Source organism: Alosa pseudoharengus, unplaced genomic scaffold, assembly GCF_046254945.1.
Source record: "Alosa pseudoharengus isolate Yale_2024_CS ecotype anadromous, Long Island Sound unplaced genomic scaffold, YU_APseudo_1.1 YU_APseudo_1.1_scf_7, whole genome shotgun sequence".
Taxonomy (NCBI): domain Eukaryota; kingdom Metazoa; phylum Chordata; class Actinopteri; order Clupeiformes; family Clupeidae; genus Alosa; species Alosa pseudoharengus.
In genome coordinates, this window is record NW_027468859.1 from 17,160,838 (window position 1) to 17,180,455 (window position 19,618).

The window sequence follows — 19,618 nt, forward strand, 5'->3', positions numbered from 1 at the left end:
TTACCCCTCCCGTCTCTTTCCTTTTATCCTCTTCTTTTGTATTTTTGTTTTTTTTGTATTTTTCCCTTTTTCGCCCAGTCACAGAGGGGTGGGGGGGTGGGGTGGTCAGCGGTCAGCGGTCGTTTTAATTAAAATGTGACGCGATCCGTCTTTGTCTGTAACGTCTTCGTCTTCATCTTCTCCGGGTTTCTTGGCGAGAGCGGCCAGGGTCTGCGGGCACATCAATTAGAGGCGGCTGCCCCGAGGAAATGACAGTGAGTTTAACCTCCGACTTACTGCCACGGAAGCGCCGTTGGTAGAAATAGATTACGTCTACAGCTCTTTGATGGATAGTGTCCAATTTGCAGAGGGAGGGGATGGGGGGTCCAGGCCGTCACCTTTTCTAGAAATCATTATCACCATAAATGAAGTGGATGTCATTTTCAGAGCGAGCCATGGGATCTTTTCTGTTTTACCTCCCACCACCCTCTGCTCGGTGCTTCTTCCGTCCTTACCCATCCTCTCTCCCACCTCCCACCTCTTCACTTATTCTGTCCATTTATGTGGGGGACGCGTGTTGAATTCAAGTTGCAGAATCATCTACGACAAGGGTAGATGGGTGGTAGGGGCTTGTCTGCTCCAGAGACGACGCTGTTGCTACACATATTGCTACACACTTTCTGGGCTGTAAGGAGGTGTGTGTGTGTGTGTGTGTGTGTGTGTGTGTGTGCCCCCCCTCCCAATTACGGGCGGTTTCATCAGGAGCTGCTGGGAGCCCCTCAGACATGCACCGACATGGTTTGGAGTGGTGCTGGGTCTGCTATCTCTGTCAGACGTCTGCACAACTGTGTCAAATGGGAAATCTCTTAGAGCCCTTGAGCTGGACCTGCATTTCAGACGTCACTTAACTGAAAAACAGCAAATGTCAGATGCAGCATAATGGGTCATGTTGAACAGATGAATCATCTGTTTTGTTCCTAAGAAATCAGCCTGTAACAACATCGCTCAAAATGTTGCCCCATGCGTCATCACCTTAAGAGTATGGGTTAAATAAGCACTGTTAGCATGAAAATACATCTTTCTGCTGTACTAACCCAAATTAGCTGGTGGTCACTGCCCACTAGTGTCTTGCTTTATCTCACTAGAGCTCAAATCTTGGTGGCATCATAAAACTGTTGGTTTCAGTGATTTTAGGGTGTGGTATCCCACTCTGTGATCTGCAACCTGTATTCATAGCAATGCTCTGGTGGAGCTCCATTTCTTTTAAAGCAACAATGCAGTTCTATTATCTTAAAATAATGGCGTCAAACTAATTTTGATGCAACACCGGCTTGCAATTCAGAGAACTGAGTCTATGAAATTGGACATATTGCACTATTATGTTATGTTGTTGTAACAGGTAGGAGCATGGTCAGTTTTGGTCAGTTGTAGATTAATTAGATACTCCCATGGCGCTAATTGGGTATCCTGCATGTCCAGTCCAGTATGCCAAATGGGTATCCAGTACATCCAAAAAGGGGAATTGCTGTCCCAGCTGTGGCACAACTGGCTGGGGCACCTGAACCGTACACCGGCGACCCGGGTTTGATTCCCACCCCGACTCTCTCTCCCTCTCGCTTCCTGTCATTCTCCACTGTCCTGTCACATTAAAGGTGTAAAAAAAGCCCAAAATATATATATATAGTAATAGACAGTTGATATTTTTGAGATAATGTGCTTCCTAGAGGCATTTTTTAGTAAAAGTTGGGAACAGGACTTTTTAACATAATTAAGGTGTGCTGAATCCAACTAGCCCTGTTCCCAAGCTGAATTTTGAGTTTATGACCATCTAATTTGCATAAACAAAATGGTTGCCAAAAATGGCGACTTCATTATACCATGTAAATTAATTCATATTGTTCACAGAAATCTCCCTTGGCCAATAGATCAAGGATACAGGCTGAAGTAAAAATATAGTAGTATGTCTATGCTAATTACCTGAAAAAAATGGAATTGTTGAAATTGTATAACTGAGCAGGCACAGGTATTTGATGAACGAGACTTATGTTTTTTGAGGGTCAAGAAAGATGTGTAATGATGATGTAAAGTTTAAAATTGTGGCCTACTGGTAAGGGCTTCGGGCTTGATACCAAAGGGTTACCGGTTCGATCCCCGACAAGTAGGAAAAATGTGGGTGGTGGAAAGGTTGAGCACTATTCTCCAATGCCCACATCTATGGCTGAAGTGCCCTTGAGCAAGGCACCTAACCCCTCACTGCTCCCTGAGCATCACTGTAGCAAAGCAGCTCACTGCTCCAGGTTAATGTGTGCTTCAATGTGTGACCTGTGTGTTCACTAATTCACGGATGGGATAAATGCAGAGAGCAAATTCCTTGTATACGCAAGTATACTTGGCCTTAAAACCTGATTTACGAATTAGGTTGGTAATGTATGTAGTCTCGGAGTTACATAGGCCTTTACCCCTTTTGGTAACGCTTTATGGTAAGGGTACATGAATTACCATGAATTCATGCATGAATTAATTTATGATTTATGTATTACTTCATTCATTAATATCTAATTAATCATCAGGAATTTACTGAGTTCATAGTTTGTCATTTGTGACTTCATACATGAACACATTACTAGTGTTCTACTAAGTATTACTACTAAGTGCATTACTAAGTATTAGGTACGGTGGGCACATCATTATGAATTATGATTTATTAAGCATGATCATGACTTTATTTTTCTGCCAAAAATGTGGTCATCACTGCTCAAGTTCTGATTTGAACATAACTTCGGAGTTCTCTAAAAAATGTCATTATTCACTACTTTAGTTGAGGGGCCACAGACATGATGAATGCATGAGAAATTAACCTAAAATTCATGTAATCATGATGATCATGCTTAAAAAATCATAAATCATAATGATGTACCCATTGCGCCTGATGCTTTAGTTGATGTGTTGTTCATACATGAGGTCATCATCAATGAGAGTACATGGATTCATGTCAATTCCTGATGATTCATAAGATATAAAGGAATGAAGTAATGCATAAATCATGAATTAATTCATGCATGAATTCATGATAATTCATGTACCTTTACCATAAAGTGTTACCCATATTTCTTCATAACCGTTGTGTTAGTAAAATGATGTCCTGTGAATTAATAGCTAGATGAATAACTTTATAACTACTGCTACAAGAGAATTTCCCAGAACAGGAGCACAGAGGATGCCATCTTTACGGCACTTCACTCTGCCCTGTCACACCTTGACAATAGCAACACCTATGTGAGAATGCTGTTCATTGACTTCAGTTCAGCACCATAATCCCCTCCAAACTGGCCACCTGAAACTGGATTCTGGACTTCCTAACCAACAGACTGCAGTCTGTTAGAGTAAATAACCTCACTCTGAACACCGGCGTGTGCTGAGCCCTCTTCTTTACTCCCTCTTCACCTACAACTGCATACCTGTACATGGCTCTAACACCATTGTCAAGTTTGCAGATGACACTACGGTGATTGCTCTCATCAGCAACAATGATGAGACAGCCTGCAGGGAGGAGGTCCAGCACCTAACATTGTGCACCTTGGACAATAACCTGGCTCTCTACACCAAGAGGACAAAAGATCTCATTGTGGACTTCAGGATATCAAAAGCTAGCACACAAACCCCCATCCTCATCAACAGGACTGAGGTGGAGCATGTCACCAGTTCAAGTTTCTGGGTGTCCACATCTCTGTGGACCTCTGTGTACCCTCAACACCTCTACCTTGATCAAGACGGCCCACCAGCATCTCTTCTTCCTGAGGAGACTAAAGAACACAACCTCTCTCCTCAGATCCTGGTGAACTTCTAAACCAACTGTGTCACAGTATGGTATGGCAACTGCTCTGCCTCCGACCGGAAAGCACACCAGAGGAAAACTGCTCAACGCATCACTGGTTCCTCCAGTAGCTGTTGAGACTAGTCTCACATCTGTGTTCGGTCTCCTGCCCTCCCCATACATCTGCCTTGGCCCAGGTGTCGAAATCGACATATTTTCCAAAAACATTGAAATTAATTTCTGGTAGACATATTCAGCGCAGCGGTGTTTCTTTGATGTTTTTCCTTGATACAATGTTTCAAATTAACGGTAATTTTCATTGAACGTTCTAAAGAACTCGGGCGAATTGATACAAAATATGTAAGAAGTTAAAAAAATGGAACTACTTCAAATAACCGATTTTTAATTGCACGTTCTAAAGAACCTTCACAATGGGAAACTGAATCATGCAGTAGAATAATGTTAGTTATCACCCGGAGAGAAGAAATACTCTTTTCTGATTGGCTGGCAGGGTGGCTTTTAATTCTGAATAACGGGACACCTAGTAGATCTGGTAAAAAAAGTTTAATCGCCGTTCCATATCAATGCTTATGAATGGTAACTATAACAACGATATTAAGACAATGGTTGAGCCTGGAGGCAGGTTTCGCAACAATGGAATCAACTGTAAAAGTTGTACAACTAGTGAGCTTCTTATTAAACAATAATAACGGCCTTCAAAGTGTGTCCAGTTACACGGAATTAATGGACTCGGGCGGAGACCATCACCCTCGTCCATTAATTCCGTAGGCTATAACAGGACACCTCGGCGGCCGTTATCCTTGACTTAACAGTTTTTCGGGATTAGTTCAAAGGAACTCCAATGATTTTAAACTCCAAATATGTGTCCACCCACCACAAAGAAGATGCTTACCAATGAAGCCAGGCCAGACTCTTTGCCAAAGAGGACCGTAAACATAGTCAAGATGGTTCACGAGGTGATAATAAGGCTAGTTAGCATAATAATAGTTTTTTAATTTTTTTTACCATTTTTATTTTTTTCATAGCCTTTAGTTTTTATTTATTGCCCACGGGAGATTTCTGAGATGCACAGATGTGAACAATATTAATTTATTTACATGGTATAATGATGCCCGTCCGAAGAAAGTGCCCAAAATCGCCATTTTGGCAGCCATTTTGTTTATGCTAATTGGTCAAAAACTCTAAATTCTGCTTGGGAACAGGGCTAGTTGGATTCAGCACATGTTAATTATGATAAAAAGTCCTGTTCCCAACTTTTACTAAGAAATGCCTCTAGAGCCATATACAAGGACTTTTTCTTAAAATAGCACTTGTCTATAAAAAAGGGGAATTGCTACACAGTTTTAAGCTTTGCTAGAGCACATCTTGAGTTGTGGACATGTGTTGTTCTGTGTTGACCACATCTGTGCCCCCCCCCCCTCCCCTGTCCTGCCCTCCCTTCTCCACCACAGCCGTTCCTGCTGGTGCAGCTGAATAAGGGAGACCTGGAGGTCCTGGTGTTCACAGGCAGACAGATCCCACGCGAGATCATCCGCAAGCCCGACAAGGACATCCTGCACGACGGACGCGAGCACTCGCTTCGCATCGAGAGGGTCGGGGGGTGAGACTCGCTGCACCTTTTTTGGACTTCATTTTGCAACATGAGGGTCACTAGAGGTGGACATTTAGGGCAATGTTTTGAAAACAAAGGGGTACTTGCTCATTGATTATCCTTAAGTGGGCAACTGAAGAATCTCTATTTATCTACTGGTGAAGTGTGTACTGTGTACATCTGAAACTCATTTTTGGTTTTCCATTACACACACACACACACACACACACACACACACACACACACACACACACACACACACACAGTCTAAACTCGGTCACTCTTCCCCCAGGGCGTTTTCCGTGCTGGTGGACGAGGATCAGAGGTTGGAGCACGTCCTGTCTAACGGCCAGCCTTTGAACATCGAGCGTCTGTTCGTCGGGGGCCTGCCTCCAGATGTGGAGGCCACCACCCAGCGGGCCAACCTGCCCTTCGAAGGCTGCATCTGGAACCTGCTCATCAACACTGTGTAAGTCTCGCCCCTCACCTGTCCCCACCTGTGGAGTCTGGAACTACACCTGAGTCTACTCTTGGACTAGTTTTTAACTGAGGCAGAAGAGAGTGGAAGCAAAGTAGCTGTAGGTAGGTTTACCAGTATGCTAGTAACACTGCTAGCAGATGGGTAGGACCTCATATCTACCAACAGGCCCTACACTGATACCTTTGTGTGGCTGCCTTGTGTTTTGTCAGGCAAGATGACAATAACATTTGCCCCATGATCTGGTGGCCAGTACGATAGCTGCACATTATGTAAGTGAATTAAACCTCCCTCCTGATGCCTTAAGGCCTAATTTAATCCAAAGATTTGCGACGAGTTGCAGTGGTGTGAATTAAATGTTGCACTTCGTTGTTAGCTGTTGCAAGCCGTCGCAAAGCAATCACCATGTCTAGTCGTAGTTGCAAGGTTTTAGAACATTGCAGCTCATCTCGTCCCGAATCTTTGGTTTGAACCCCCCCTTATGATACGTGCTAGTAAGAGATAGCACGCATGGGTTTTAGGTATCTTGCTAGCATGCCTGTCTCCGAATCTGAGGTGCTGCAGGGTTGAACCGGGCGGTCAGTCAAATACAACTCTGTTATATATTCATAAAATTGCAGTTTCATTTTTTTTATAAACTTAGGGAAGAGCTTCCTTTTATGCTATGAGGGATGTCACATGATTGGAGGAAACTGATCAGAATTTTTATTATGAAATGATTTATTTTACATACCTCAAGCCATCTTCCTTTAATTGCTTTTTTTTTCAAATATCATGTAGCACCATCATTTCATAGACACAGTTGGGCAGAATAATTACCAGCCAAAAAGCTGTGATCCGATAACAAGATATGAAGGCTTAATAATTATGAATTGCCATTAGCGAGAGTTCTCTCTCTCTCTCTCTCTGTCTTTCTCTTAGAGTTAGAGTAAACTCAGATGACCTCTATTTAAATCAGAGAGATGAGTCTGTCCTCTGTGATAAGCTTGTCCATATTTCACAGTGTTGCAGTAATGTGATGGCAATAGCCAATGCTGAGGAAGTTGGCATAAGCATTGATACCGTAAACAATATTAGAGAGTGTACCATTAGTCCATCACCATGAGACTCTTAACTGTAGCTGAACTGGAGAGAAAAGAAGTCCTGATGATGCCACCCATTGAAGTTAAGAGAAATGAAAACGTGTTCCAGGGCAGGTTTCTTAAGGGCTAATGTGTTCATGCTGTGGTTTAAAAGAAAAGATTACAGTGTTTTTGAGAAAGAAAACAAGACACCAGCAGCTACCGTATATGGAATCAGGATACACACACATAAAATTAGATAAATTGAATGGCCGTTATGTTTGTGTAGACCCAAACATAAATGAGATAAATTGAATGCATGTGATGCTTCTATGACACCCAAACATAAATGAGATAAATTGATCACCCATGTGCTTCATCTGGCTCTAATTGCTCTCATTAATTTGGTCTCGGCATACACATCCATTAGAAACAAACCCACCTGCATAAACGGTGTTGGAGTTCTGCAAACCCGCCTCCTGGCATCGTTAACCAATCACTTCTCGTCCCTGCTAGCCCGGTGGACTTCTCCCGACCAGTGGCCTTCGAGAACGCTGAGATAGGGCAGTGTCCCAACCTGGCACCTCCCCCACCACCTGGCCCGCTACCTGAGGAAGAGGAGGAGGAGGAGGAGGAGGAGGAGGAGGAAGAGAAGCCGGGGCCACCCACTGCAGCAGCACCTGTACAGCCACCTGTTGCACCATCTACCGTATGTCTGCTCGACGCGGAGGAGTGAAGCACAAGGCCACAATGTCACGGGAATGGAGGGGGATAGTGGAAGTGATAAAAGATGAAGAGATCAGAAGAGAGAACGGAAGAGATTGTTAAAGTTTAGCTTAAAGGTCATTGTCTCTCAGACAGTCCCATGAGAGCAAATGGTCTCAGATTGAGAGGGCAGACCTTCACTTCATATATATATTTATATATATATATATATATATATATATATATATATATATCAGAGTAGAGAGGGAACAGAAAAGTATTTCAGAGAGACATAAAAAGAGCAGATAGGTACCCACAGAGACAGTGTTTGCCCTCTATGATACAAGTCAGGTCTGGGATCAGTCTCATCATCATGCTTCCTTTATAGGCTACATGCCAGTCTCAACATCATGCTTTCTAGATGGGCCACATGCGGTCCGGTTCTAAGGCTACATCATTTCTGGTTATAGGTATCATTCGAGCGAGCTAATGCTAACCATGCTACAGCCATAATCCATGCCAACATGGCTTTCCCCATGCTTACCATAGCTTTAAATTACACAGTATGGCTTACCATAGCTTTACATAGGCAGTAGGTCTTACCATAGCCTTACATTAGACAGTATAGCTTACCATAGCTTTACATTAGACAGTATGGCTTACCATAGCTTTATATAGGGAGTATGGCTTACCATAGCTTTATTTAGGCAGTATGGCTTACCATAGCTTTACATTAGACAGTATGGCTTATATACTGTAGGCTGTATAGCTTACCATAGCTAAAGGCTTCAATCTGTAGTGCTCCATTTAACTTACTTCTTCATCTGTAATCTGAACTAGATCAGTCAGAAGATAATCTAGTGGTTGTCATACTGGTGCTGTTTTAACATGCCAACATGAACTGATTAAAGCAGATACTCATGTATACACATGTGTACACATAGACATGTACATACATGTGGAAACATGAGCTTGGGCGCACACACTCACAACACATACACACACACACACACACACACACACACACACACACACACACACACACACACACACACACACTCACACACACACACATACAAGCACACTCTCTTTCTTTCTCTCTCTCTCTCTCTCTCAAATACTCTCTCAATCTCTCTCTCTCAAACACACACACACACACCTGTGTGAGGTGTGTAGTGTGCAGGTAGTAAGCTGCTGCGCTCTGCTTTGCTGCTTCCTCTAACTCTCAGCCCTCCTTCACTCTGCTGCTCCGTAGGCTACCCCCCCAGCCCCCGCCGAGACCACCAGCGCCCCAGAGGAGACCCCCATCGAACCTCCTGTCGGCCCTGATGCTGCTGCGGTACTGCCCCCCCCCCCACCCCTTCTGCCCCCCATCTTTCCTTTACTGAAATGCCCCCGTGCTTTGTGCTCTGAGTCTGTAGGTTGTTGAGGCTGCTTGTAGCGCTGTGATGCCTCCCTGTAGTGCAATGATGTGCTGCAGTGCCTCCCAGCACATTGGCTACATTTTGTTTTTACCACATGCTTACGTCCTTGTGTCTTTCTGTGTGTGTGTGTGTGTGTGTGTGTGTGTGTGTGTGTGTGTGTGTGTGTGTGTGTGTGTGAATGTGTGTGTGCGTGTGCGTGTGTGTGTTATATCCTTGTATCTGTGTGAGTGTTACGTCCTTGTATGTGTGTTCACATGTGCAACCACATCTGTGTGTGTGTGTGTGTGTGTGTGTGTGTGTGTGTGTGTGTGTGTGTGTGTGTGTGTGTGTGCCTATGTATGTGTTTGTGTGTTCCTCCTCCACCATGTCCTCTAACTGTACTCTGAACATGAACTCTGTCTCTCATCCTCCTGGCATAAAAGCCACCTCACCTCATCTCATCTCCGAGGCCTTCAACAAACTTCTAATCCACGTGACCCCAGGGGCTGAGTGTGGGCCGACACTCAGCCGAGTCCGGAGCACTCATGTGGTTTAATAGCCCGTGTTCAAGCCTTTTCAATTCATAGTCTTTTTCACTTCTCACCGTACGCGTCGATGGACTTCAGCTTTGTTGAATAGAGACTGAACCAGAGTTTTCCCACAGCATACAGAGGAAAATAATCAATTTCAATTAGATGTTGTAGAATGACACGCTTGAAAGTCTGTATCACAAGGCTGGCGTGAACAATAAAAAGGATTCTTAGAAAATAAAAACTCCTCCATGCCCACATCTGTGGTGCAGTGTCAAAGGAGTGCAGAGAAACCCCAGTCTTTATCAACAGCACCATCTAGTGGTGAAATTTGATTACAAATAATAACTTTAAATTGATTCCATAATAAGTCTTCCAAAGAGGGGTATTGAACAGTGTTGTTTGTTTTACAGTTTTTCTCAGTCGCTTTGGTGCTATTATCACATCACTATTAACATTTGCACAGCAGTTAGTGCATTTCTCAAAACAATTAGTGCAAACTGCAAAACCTAGTGGATGACCTGCAAAAACACGTCACTTGCTCAAAATGGATAGTCCATTCCTCAAAAGCAGGTATTCATGTCAATTAAACTGTCAGTGTCATCAAAATGAGAAGTCTTGACACCATCGTTTATGAACAAGATAGTCAAATGGCTTTGTCATGTTTTCATTATGACAGTTCTCTCAGTGTTTTCCAATGCAAAAAAAGGTCAGAACTCGGTGACACTACCTGAACATGCTTAAGACAGCACTATACAGCACTTGCACAGCCATTTGAAAACTACAGTAAAGTTACACATTGCTGTAGTTAGGTGAGTAAGTGAGTACAAGACACTGAATACGTAAATTTTTACTGTATGCTCTTTGCAACTCTACAGCATTGTGACAGAATTTGATAACTAGTTCAACGATTTTGTATGTAATGAATCAAGCAATGAAATGAAGACTATTAGTTTTATTGGGAACGACTATTCAGCATTCATAAGTATAGTTCATTTTGACTGACATGACATAAGCAAATGATAATGTTAAAAAACAGCAGAGAATTGTATGAAAGCAACTGATACATGTCCAAAAGTATTTGCAATTTGTTCAGAGGAAGGAGAAATTGCTACTATGATGTGCACAAATGACTAAATGTTGTGGAGGTTGAACTAATAGTTATGAGAATTTTCATTCTAATCTGAAAAAAGCACCAAAGCGACTGAGAAAAACTGTAAACTGAGGTGGTTTACTGTTTCTCTTCTGTACAGTCTTCTGAAGTATAATTTGTGGGCGTTTACTATTAATGGTATACAGACGACTTATCTTCTGTAGAACATTCAGCATTTTAAGCATTTAGAAACTATTAGTAACTACCTGTGGCAAGACTTTGTCGAGACCCAGCATTGTTGAAGAAAAGATATTGTAGTATGTGGGGCACAATTGTAAACAGCTGATACTATGTTTGTACCGGTATTTGTATGTATGGTATGATTTAACTGGTCAGCCTGATTTGTTTCCTAGCTTTGTTTGTTACAAAGACAACGTCAGGAGCTAACTGGCCGCCCTGCTCCTCTGCCCCGTAGATCTCTTGCGCTGCCCAAGCGGCTCCGGGAGTGCTGGAGATGGCCAAGCAGTTCGGCCTCGCCAGAAACAGCCACATGGCCTTTGCATTCGACGACACCAAGGTCAAGAACAGGTAATAGCAGCAAATGATCAGTCCTCATCATCATTCATTTCAATACTGCTTAATTTAGTTTTGTTGTAATTTACGCTAGTGTTTTTTGTTTGATTTAATGAATATTACTGATTAATTTATTTGTATAGGTGTAGTATTTATGTATTTAATATGTTTTAAATATGTTAATGTTATCACTATTATGACTGACATAAAAATGCCCTGAAAATACATACAGTACATACATACATTATTGTAATCATTAACTACTGAAAGCGAAAACTCTGAGGGGTTCTAGAAGGTTCTATCGTGGACACAAGAAAGCAGTAGTGTCAGCAGAGCACTGAACTGCTCTCTCAGTCCACTTTCAGTTTTGGTCTCTCTCAAGTGCAAAGGAGCACCACAAACCTCCCGCCCAACATGCAGCATGTGTGCTATATCTCAAAACCTCACTGTCACAGTCAGGAAGTTGCTTATCTGAGTTAACAAGTACCGGTCTCCTCCCAGGCTGATCATCGAGTTTGACATCCGCACGACGGCCGAGTCGGGCCTGGTGTTCTACATGGCCCGCATCAACCACGCCGACTTTGCCACGGTGCAGCTGAAGGAGGGCCAAGCCCACCTGGGCTTCGACCTGGGCAGTGGCAACACGTCTGTCGGCGTGCCACGCACTATCAGCGACGGCCAGTGGCACAAGGTCAGGGGTCACGAGAGGCCCACACACACACACACACACCATCAAAGCCTTTTCATGAGAACATGTGATCAAGTTTTTACTAATGATCTCACAGCTATTCTTTCTATCTATCTATCTATCTATCTATCTATCTATCTATCTATATATAAATAGTTCACTGTGCCAGAACTTAACTCCATATTATAGTGTAGTATACAACACTACACCATAATATACTACTATGTATAGTATCAGTGAAGTTGCATCAGTTGGATATTTTCACTGACCAAGATTACAACATCCTCCTTATTGCAACATCCTCCTGACACCACAATCAGGAACATAACCCCAGTTTTCTTTCAGGTTTTACTCAATGTGGGTGTCTCGATAACTGTAATCCTGATTTGTGAAATCAAGGGGTTGAATAGATCAGATGTCTGTTGGCTGTTGCTTCTCCTCATGACTTAATCTGAAGCTCCAGCTGTGCCCACTCCTAAAATCATGTTAAGAAAAGAGCTGACCCACCCCAGTCTTCAGTTTTCCGTTTAACCAGGAATGAACCCTATTCTGAAGCATGCCAGTGGTTACACATTTGCTATGTGTAACTATTTAAGAATTAACAGGAAACTATGGTGATAAACAATAGATGAAAACTGCGCTCATTACCTATTTTTATATATAATATACATTAATACAATAATAATTCATACATTAATTATTAATTATGTATAATTAATTATGAGTACATTAATACAATCATTATATATATAATTATTATTGCATTAATGTATATTATTCAGTATACTATATACCTACTGTTCTGTACTGGTTTGCAGTAAAATATCCAGTTATGCTACATTTGAAAACAGCACAACTTGCGTTGTTTTTTTAACACATCTCTGTGTCCAGATAGGGACAACACATTCGTTTTAAGAGTGTATTAAGCGACGGTGTGCAGTTGGTACTGACCAGACGTGCGTGTGCTGTTTGCCTGTGAGTGCAGATCCGGGTAGTGAGACAGAAGCAACTGGGCATCTTGACGGTGGACGGCCGCTTCTCCAAGCAGACCAAGAGCCCCAAGAAGGCCGACATCCTGGATGTAGTGGGCATGCTCTACATCGGTGGTCTTCCAATCAACTATACTACCAAGAGGATCGGCCCAGTATGTACTCTTTATCTCTCTCTCTCTCTCTCTCTCTCTCTCTCTCTCTCTCTCAAAGTAGGTCTTTTTCTGCTTTTTCTGTTATATTGGAAATGTCATAAAAAGGGTAATTTGATATGCTTAGCATTAACATTTACAAAAATATAAAAGTCACTAGAAAACCCATCAAAAAGAAGGCCACTTAATAAGAGAAAGGTCAACTAATTGTTTGTGCTGTTTGCATTATATAAATACTGTATATCGATGGTATCGTGGCGCTAACAAATTGGCCTGTTTTGTTCCAGGTGGTCTACAGTATTGATGCTTGCATTAGAAACTTTAAAATGCTTGGCACAGAAATGGACCTTGAAAACCCTACATCCAGTTATCGTGTTGGCACTTGTTTTGCCAACCCCGAAAAGGGCACCTACTTTGATGGCACAGGCTATGCCAAAGCAGGTACAGGCCAATGTTCTTGTTCAGTTCTCTGTTTGCTTCCATGCTTGTGATCTCATGATCTCACGTTTTGAGAAGTTATTCCGAATTTGAATATTGTCAGATTAGTGCTGTTAATAATGATTTATACTTGTACGAAATTGATGGATCTTAATCTCATGTGTTTAGAGTTAAAACATGCTGTAGAACAATGGCAGAGCTCAGTAATCAGAAATACATTCTTTATCAATGAGAACTAAGTAGTGCATTTGTATTTAAAATACTTAGACTAGACCACACTTTTGAATGCTACCAGTATTCAGTAATCGTAAACGAATGCCGTAAAACTATCAGTATTCATTGGAGAAGTTCAGTTATGGTGAGCTATTGACTGAGTGTCTAGACGTGTGGGGGTGTTCGCTGAGCTGAATCACGTAATGACTTAAGTCAGGACAAATGTCAGGGGTGTGGACAAATGACTACCAAGCTCATTACACGGAAATGAACCACCACTGTTCCCTAAGGGGCAGACGCAGGATTATTTACTTCCTCTTGGAGCCCTATTGGAATCCAATAGCACATATTGGCTCAGGAGGCCTGAGTGGTTTCAGGCCTGTTTGCAGTGAAACACGGCTTTTTCACCATCCGAAAGAGGTGTGTGTAGGTCAGAGTGCTAAATAATTCTAGAGGCATACCATAATGATTGATAATCTGAGAACAGTCTTTATAGACTAATGTGTGTGTGTGTGTGTGTGTGTGCGCGTGTGTGTGCCTGTGTGTGTGTGTGTGTGTGTTCTCTGAACCCAGTGGCCACATACAGAGTTGGTCACGAGGTGTCGGTGGAGCTAGAGTTCCGCACGTCTCGGAGTGATGGAGTTCTCATGGGCGTCAGTAGCCAGGTGCTCGATGGAATGGGCATTGAGCTGCACAATGGCAAGGTGAGCTCCATCTCTCTCTCTCTGTCTCTCTCTCTCACACACACACACACACACACACACACACACACACACTATCATATTATTTGTCCCCAAGACAACAGTGGGATATATACAGATACGTGCCTCAGACAGGCCTAGAACTCTTAAGCTCAAGAAAGAACTCTTAAACTCAAGAAAGAACTCTTAAACTCAAGAAAGAACTCTTAAGCTCAAGAAACTGAACAGCCATGAGCCTTACAAAAGCAGGCAAAGAGCTGCAGGTTTGCCACCCCTGTACTAGAAGACAATGCCACGTTATGAATCAGGATTGAGGGGAATTAAGTTTTCTCTCACTGAACTCTAGAAAATTCTATTCTATTCTATTCTATTCTATGCTGTGGAAAGCGAGCTCTTCACTAATGCCCGTTGTGTCTGTCGTCTCTGCAGCTTCTCTTCAGTGCTGATAACGGCCCGGGCATCGTCACCGCCGTCTACACACCCGAGGAGGAGGCGGGGCTCTGCGACGGCCAATGGCACACTGTCTCTGCCCGCAAGCTCAAGCACCGTCTAGAGCTGGTGGTGGACGGCAACCAAGTGGAGGCGGCCAGCCCCAACACCGCTTCCACCTCCGCCGACACTAGCGACCCCATCTACTTCGGCGGATACCCAGGTACCTCTTCAAAACTGACCTCAGACCTGTACTTTTACCGATTGCAATGCAAGCCAAGAGCTATTTGGAACAGGAATAACTTAACATCTTTCTCCACAAAATAGAAGCTAGGTCTGTAAGAATGCAGTCTACTGAGTGCCCATCTTGTTCAAATGTAAAGGACTCTAAGCTGACGCAGCATGTTATGGATACTTGTCATATTATAGACTTAAGGCTGCAGTTGGCAAGTTTGACAGATTGAGGGGACACTCATGCCCCTCCTCCACTACCACCGAGCACCCACTCATCAAGTTTGTGCTCGTCAGTGCGCACCAGACTGCACCAGACTGTGATTGACAGTCAGATCTTACACAGCCCTGCTCTGATTGGACCAGAAGAACCGGGAGCTGTGGATTTTTGCAAAACAAATAACAGGCTCTAGGTGGAGGTAGAAGTGCGGGTTTTTTTCTAAAACCGTCTGATTTATGTTGTTCTGTCGGAGTATAGTGTCGGTTTCAGTGAATATGATCAAAAAATCTTGCCAACTGCAGCTTTAAAGGACTCTAAGCTGACGCAGCATGCTATTGATAATTGATGAAGTCATATTATAGACTAAAGTGTCCTAAGTGTTTTATCAGTCTCAGTCTCTAGTTGACAGCAATCCCAACCACAGGGCCAAAGTGTTCAGGCACTGTGCCTGAATTCAGGCGTTTAAGATTGCAAAATAGGCAACATGCCTACAGGCCTAGGACATCTTAAAAAAATGTCTGATAACTTCAGGCACATTTTTTTTCTTGCTTTAACCCTGACATTTTACTCTCTTTCGTAGCGGGACTGAAGCAGTTTGGACTCACCACTAGCGCGCCGTTTAAGGGCTGCATACGCAACGCCAAGATCATCAAGGGTGGCAAGGTCCAGGACGTCCAGTTCAACAAGGCCCTGGAACTGCAAGGGGTCCAGCCACTCACTTGCCCTGCTGCTTAAAACCGACCAAACCTGACCCACTGATCCAGGACCTATCCTCTAGGCCAAGATTTGGAAAAACATCAAAAATCAAAATCAGCTGAAAACCAAAAAGAGACTATGAAAGGCCACTCCTAGCTGGTTCAAAGCAAAGAGCACTGGTCCAGCAGAGCGTTAATTAATGCCCAACCATGTGATGATAGTAAACCCATACTGAGTCTTGATTGTGGACCTTTTAAAATAAACAATACAAGGATGTTGTGTTGCATGTTTCTGCGGAAGGTTCTGGATAAATGTTTGTCATCCTGTTTGTCAGCAGTTCAGTGTCCCCTGTAGCTTTGTTGCATGGTGTGTTGGGACTCGCTGTATGGTGTTTGTTGCAGTATTTTCAAATATACTCCCCCCTGAAGGCACTTAAATCAGTGGTTACTGGAGTCTTCTTCCATCTTGTGTCTTGTCAAATTGAAACCAGTGATGGAAATACCCATGAATTATATGTAGTGGTTCTAAAAATAATCATTCATAAAAATTATCAATAATAATTATTCTCATTCCCATGATAAATGCTACAAAGCTAGCGCACCAGCGCCACCAGTAATTACAGTATGCCTCATTATACATGGAGCACACTTGATGGAATCATGAAATGGAACCAGTGCTCTGGAAGGTTTTGAAATGGGTCTGCACCTGGGAACTTACTAAATTGATAGAAAACTTGAGATAAACTCTTAAAAGGCTAAAATCTATCCTCTGTGTGTGTGTGTGGATATGTTTGTGTGCAGGGCTAGAGTGGGACAAAAAATCGGCCCTATATTTGGCCCAAGCAGCCCTTTAATCGGTCAGCCACACCCACTTACAAAAACCTGGCAGCAGTACCCTTAAATATGTGCAGACATGTGGACTCGAGTCACATGACTTGGACTCGAGTCATGATTTTAATGACTTCAGACTAGACTTGATAAAATTCGGCATGACTTGCGACTCGACTTGGACTTGAATACTATTCACTCGAGACTTGACTCGGACTTTGCCTCTTTGACTTGTGATGACTTGACATGTCTCGAATCAAAAACTAAATTTCCTGATCGTGGACCAGTCACCCCAGAGACGCTTTCCCTCCGCGACTAAAAAAAATAAAAACATAGCGGAGACAAGCGGCCAGAGCACAGTTCAGTGCTGCCGCTACCCCCACACGCACTGTGTGTAGGGCACCAAGAGACAGAGGAAGGACCAACATTTAGCCAATAACTAGTAGCTTTACTGCAAACTGATTTGCACTCTTGTTAGAGAACGTTTAATGTCACAATGCACCAACAGCATGTTACATAAAGATGATATTTTTCGAGTCCTCTCCATTAAGATCTAACTTGAACTTATGCTACTGCATTTAATTGAGAACGCGTCTAAGCACGCACGAGAGGGAGAGAAAACGAGTAAGTTCCAGCTGGCTTGTCATTGTTGATGATGATTGATATCTTCTTTTAAATATAAGAAACGTATAAAAGGAAATCGTGAAGGCAACAAATACGAGATTAGAGGAGATTGCGTATTTATCCGGTTCCCACTAGCCTACTGTTATAAACTATGAGATCCAGGTCACTATGACATACTAGCTGCACTCACTGTGATTTGGAAAGTGGACAAGAATATGAAGAGTTGTCTTTGTCTTTGTGTAATGGAACTGGTGAGTCTTGAAGTATTCAATAATTTATTTACATGAAGCACATGATATGCCGATTGAAACGCATTCCACTCAGCTACTGTAGTGGTTTTAATTCACTTTTAATTGCAAACAGAAAATGTCAAGCAAGCATCATGTCCAAAGGAATGAAAGCTGTTTGTGCCAACTTAATATCATGCTTATCATTGTTAATATTGTGCTATACATGTGGCACAAACAATATTTGAGTTTGTGGACTAGCCATAGGCTATATTTGAATGGAGCTGGTAAAAAAAAGATTATTATGAGAACGTGTGGACAGTGGCACACAATGGGCTTAAAGTGACAGTGCACCATTTACAAATGAGATAAACAGCATCAAATGTGTAGTATTTCTTAAGAAATGAATACTTTAAAACAAAATTACTGTCATTATTATCTTTTAAATAATATAAAAGTGTTGACCTTGGCTTCCCTTATGAGTCGCCACTGGCAGACAGCCTAATAAATTGTTTGCAGGCAAATATGTGGCCTAGCACAGTGAAATGCCATCAGTCAAATTATTACTCATCCTTACAGTGGACGCTGCAATTTGGAAAAACAATATATATATATATATATAATTGCAGCTGTGCCGAGTGTCATGTAGCTATCCGTTTTGTACAGATTACTCATGTATGCACATGTGTATATTACACAGGTATGCGCATGCATATGTCGTAAAAGATTACAAGACAGAAACATTGAACATATTTTAATCTGTATTTATTAACAAAATACTGTGGATTCGACTTGGCTTTGATGTGACTTGGACTTGGACTCGACTTGCCCTTCTCTGTATTTACTTGGCACTTGACTTGGACTTGACTGCTAAGACTTGGGACTTACTTGTGACTTGCCAAACAGTGACTTGGTCCCACCTCTGAATATGTGTATTTTTGAACTAAGCACCATGGAGCTCTGAAAGTAGACAAGTGTAGGCCTACTCACTAGCTATCTGACTCACTGGTGATCAGAGGTGGCCAGGGAGCACATAATCTTCATATTCACATACAAATACAAACAATTGTGCAAGAGGCTCTGCTGGAATTCAACGTATAATTGAATCTGTAGCAGCACCAAACAATTACTGTATGTGTAAAGAGCTAAATTAACCAGATTGTGTTAGGCCTATACCTAACCTATAACATCTTAACATTTACCACTATACACAGGACAACTTAAGCCTAACACAAAAAAATATAGGGAATATTTGTTTCCTGTTGCTGTAACAGGATTTCCAAAATTCTATGACTTTTTCCTAACCTGACTCTCGCAAGCTAGGCGGAACGAAATTCATCTGGCGAGAGTCAGGTTAACTTTTCCCAGCTATCCCTGACAAAAAACCTGAATTTCCATGACCTAGCCTACTGTATAATAAATAATAGCCTAGATTGCAATGACTTCATCGTCCAAAGCTTTCAGATAGCGTCTTAGAATCAATCCCTTTTTTTAAAGCTGGAAATGAATAAAATGAAACGGGCATTTAAAAAACAAGGTAGGGCTAACCCAGGGATGGATTACTGCACGGGCATACCGGGCCCAGGCCCAGGGGCCCAAGAGGTCAGGGGGCCCTGAAGCCCAAGCCTTTGCATGGAATCATTACCTCAATATCAACAAATCAGGATGTAGGCTATGAATCTGATTGAATTTAGTATTGGCCATCCCCAAAATGCACCAAAATACAGGAAATCACATCAAACAAATAAAAAAATTTCCCCCATAGGACCCCCAAACCCCCCCTCCCACATATACAACAATAAGTGGGGGGCCCTTAATACATCTGGGCCCAGGGGCCCGAAAGTTCATAATCCGCCCATGGGCTAACCACAACCACAAGCGGCCAGTAACGATAAAAAGCTAATGATTATCCCGGCAAACACCAATGCTGACTGG

General features: G+C 42.5%; 1 protein-coding gene across 1 annotated transcript in view; it reads left to right on the forward strand.

Moving 5' to 3' along the window:
• lama2 (laminin, alpha 2) overlaps positions 1 to 16,442 on the forward strand; it is a 150,437-nt gene extending 133,995 nt beyond the window's left edge. Inside the window, exons 55-64 of the mRNA XM_076271769.1 lie at positions 5,266 to 5,414; positions 5,698 to 5,874; positions 7,461 to 7,653; positions 11,151 to 11,263; positions 11,750 to 11,939; positions 12,922 to 13,080; positions 13,365 to 13,518; positions 14,302 to 14,432; positions 14,859 to 15,081; positions 15,890 to 16,442. Coding sequence (XP_076127884.1) covers positions 5,266 to 5,414; positions 5,698 to 5,874; positions 7,461 to 7,653; positions 11,151 to 11,263; positions 11,750 to 11,939; positions 12,922 to 13,080; positions 13,365 to 13,518; positions 14,302 to 14,432; positions 14,859 to 15,081; positions 15,890 to 16,044 — 1,644 coding nt within the window. The 3' untranslated portion in view covers positions 16,045 to 16,442. The remainder of the gene's footprint in view (positions 1 to 5,265; positions 5,415 to 5,697; positions 5,875 to 7,460; positions 7,654 to 11,150; positions 11,264 to 11,749; positions 11,940 to 12,921; positions 13,081 to 13,364; positions 13,519 to 14,301; positions 14,433 to 14,858; positions 15,082 to 15,889) is intronic.
• The last annotated feature ends 3,176 nt before the right edge of the window (positions 16,443 to 19,618 follow it).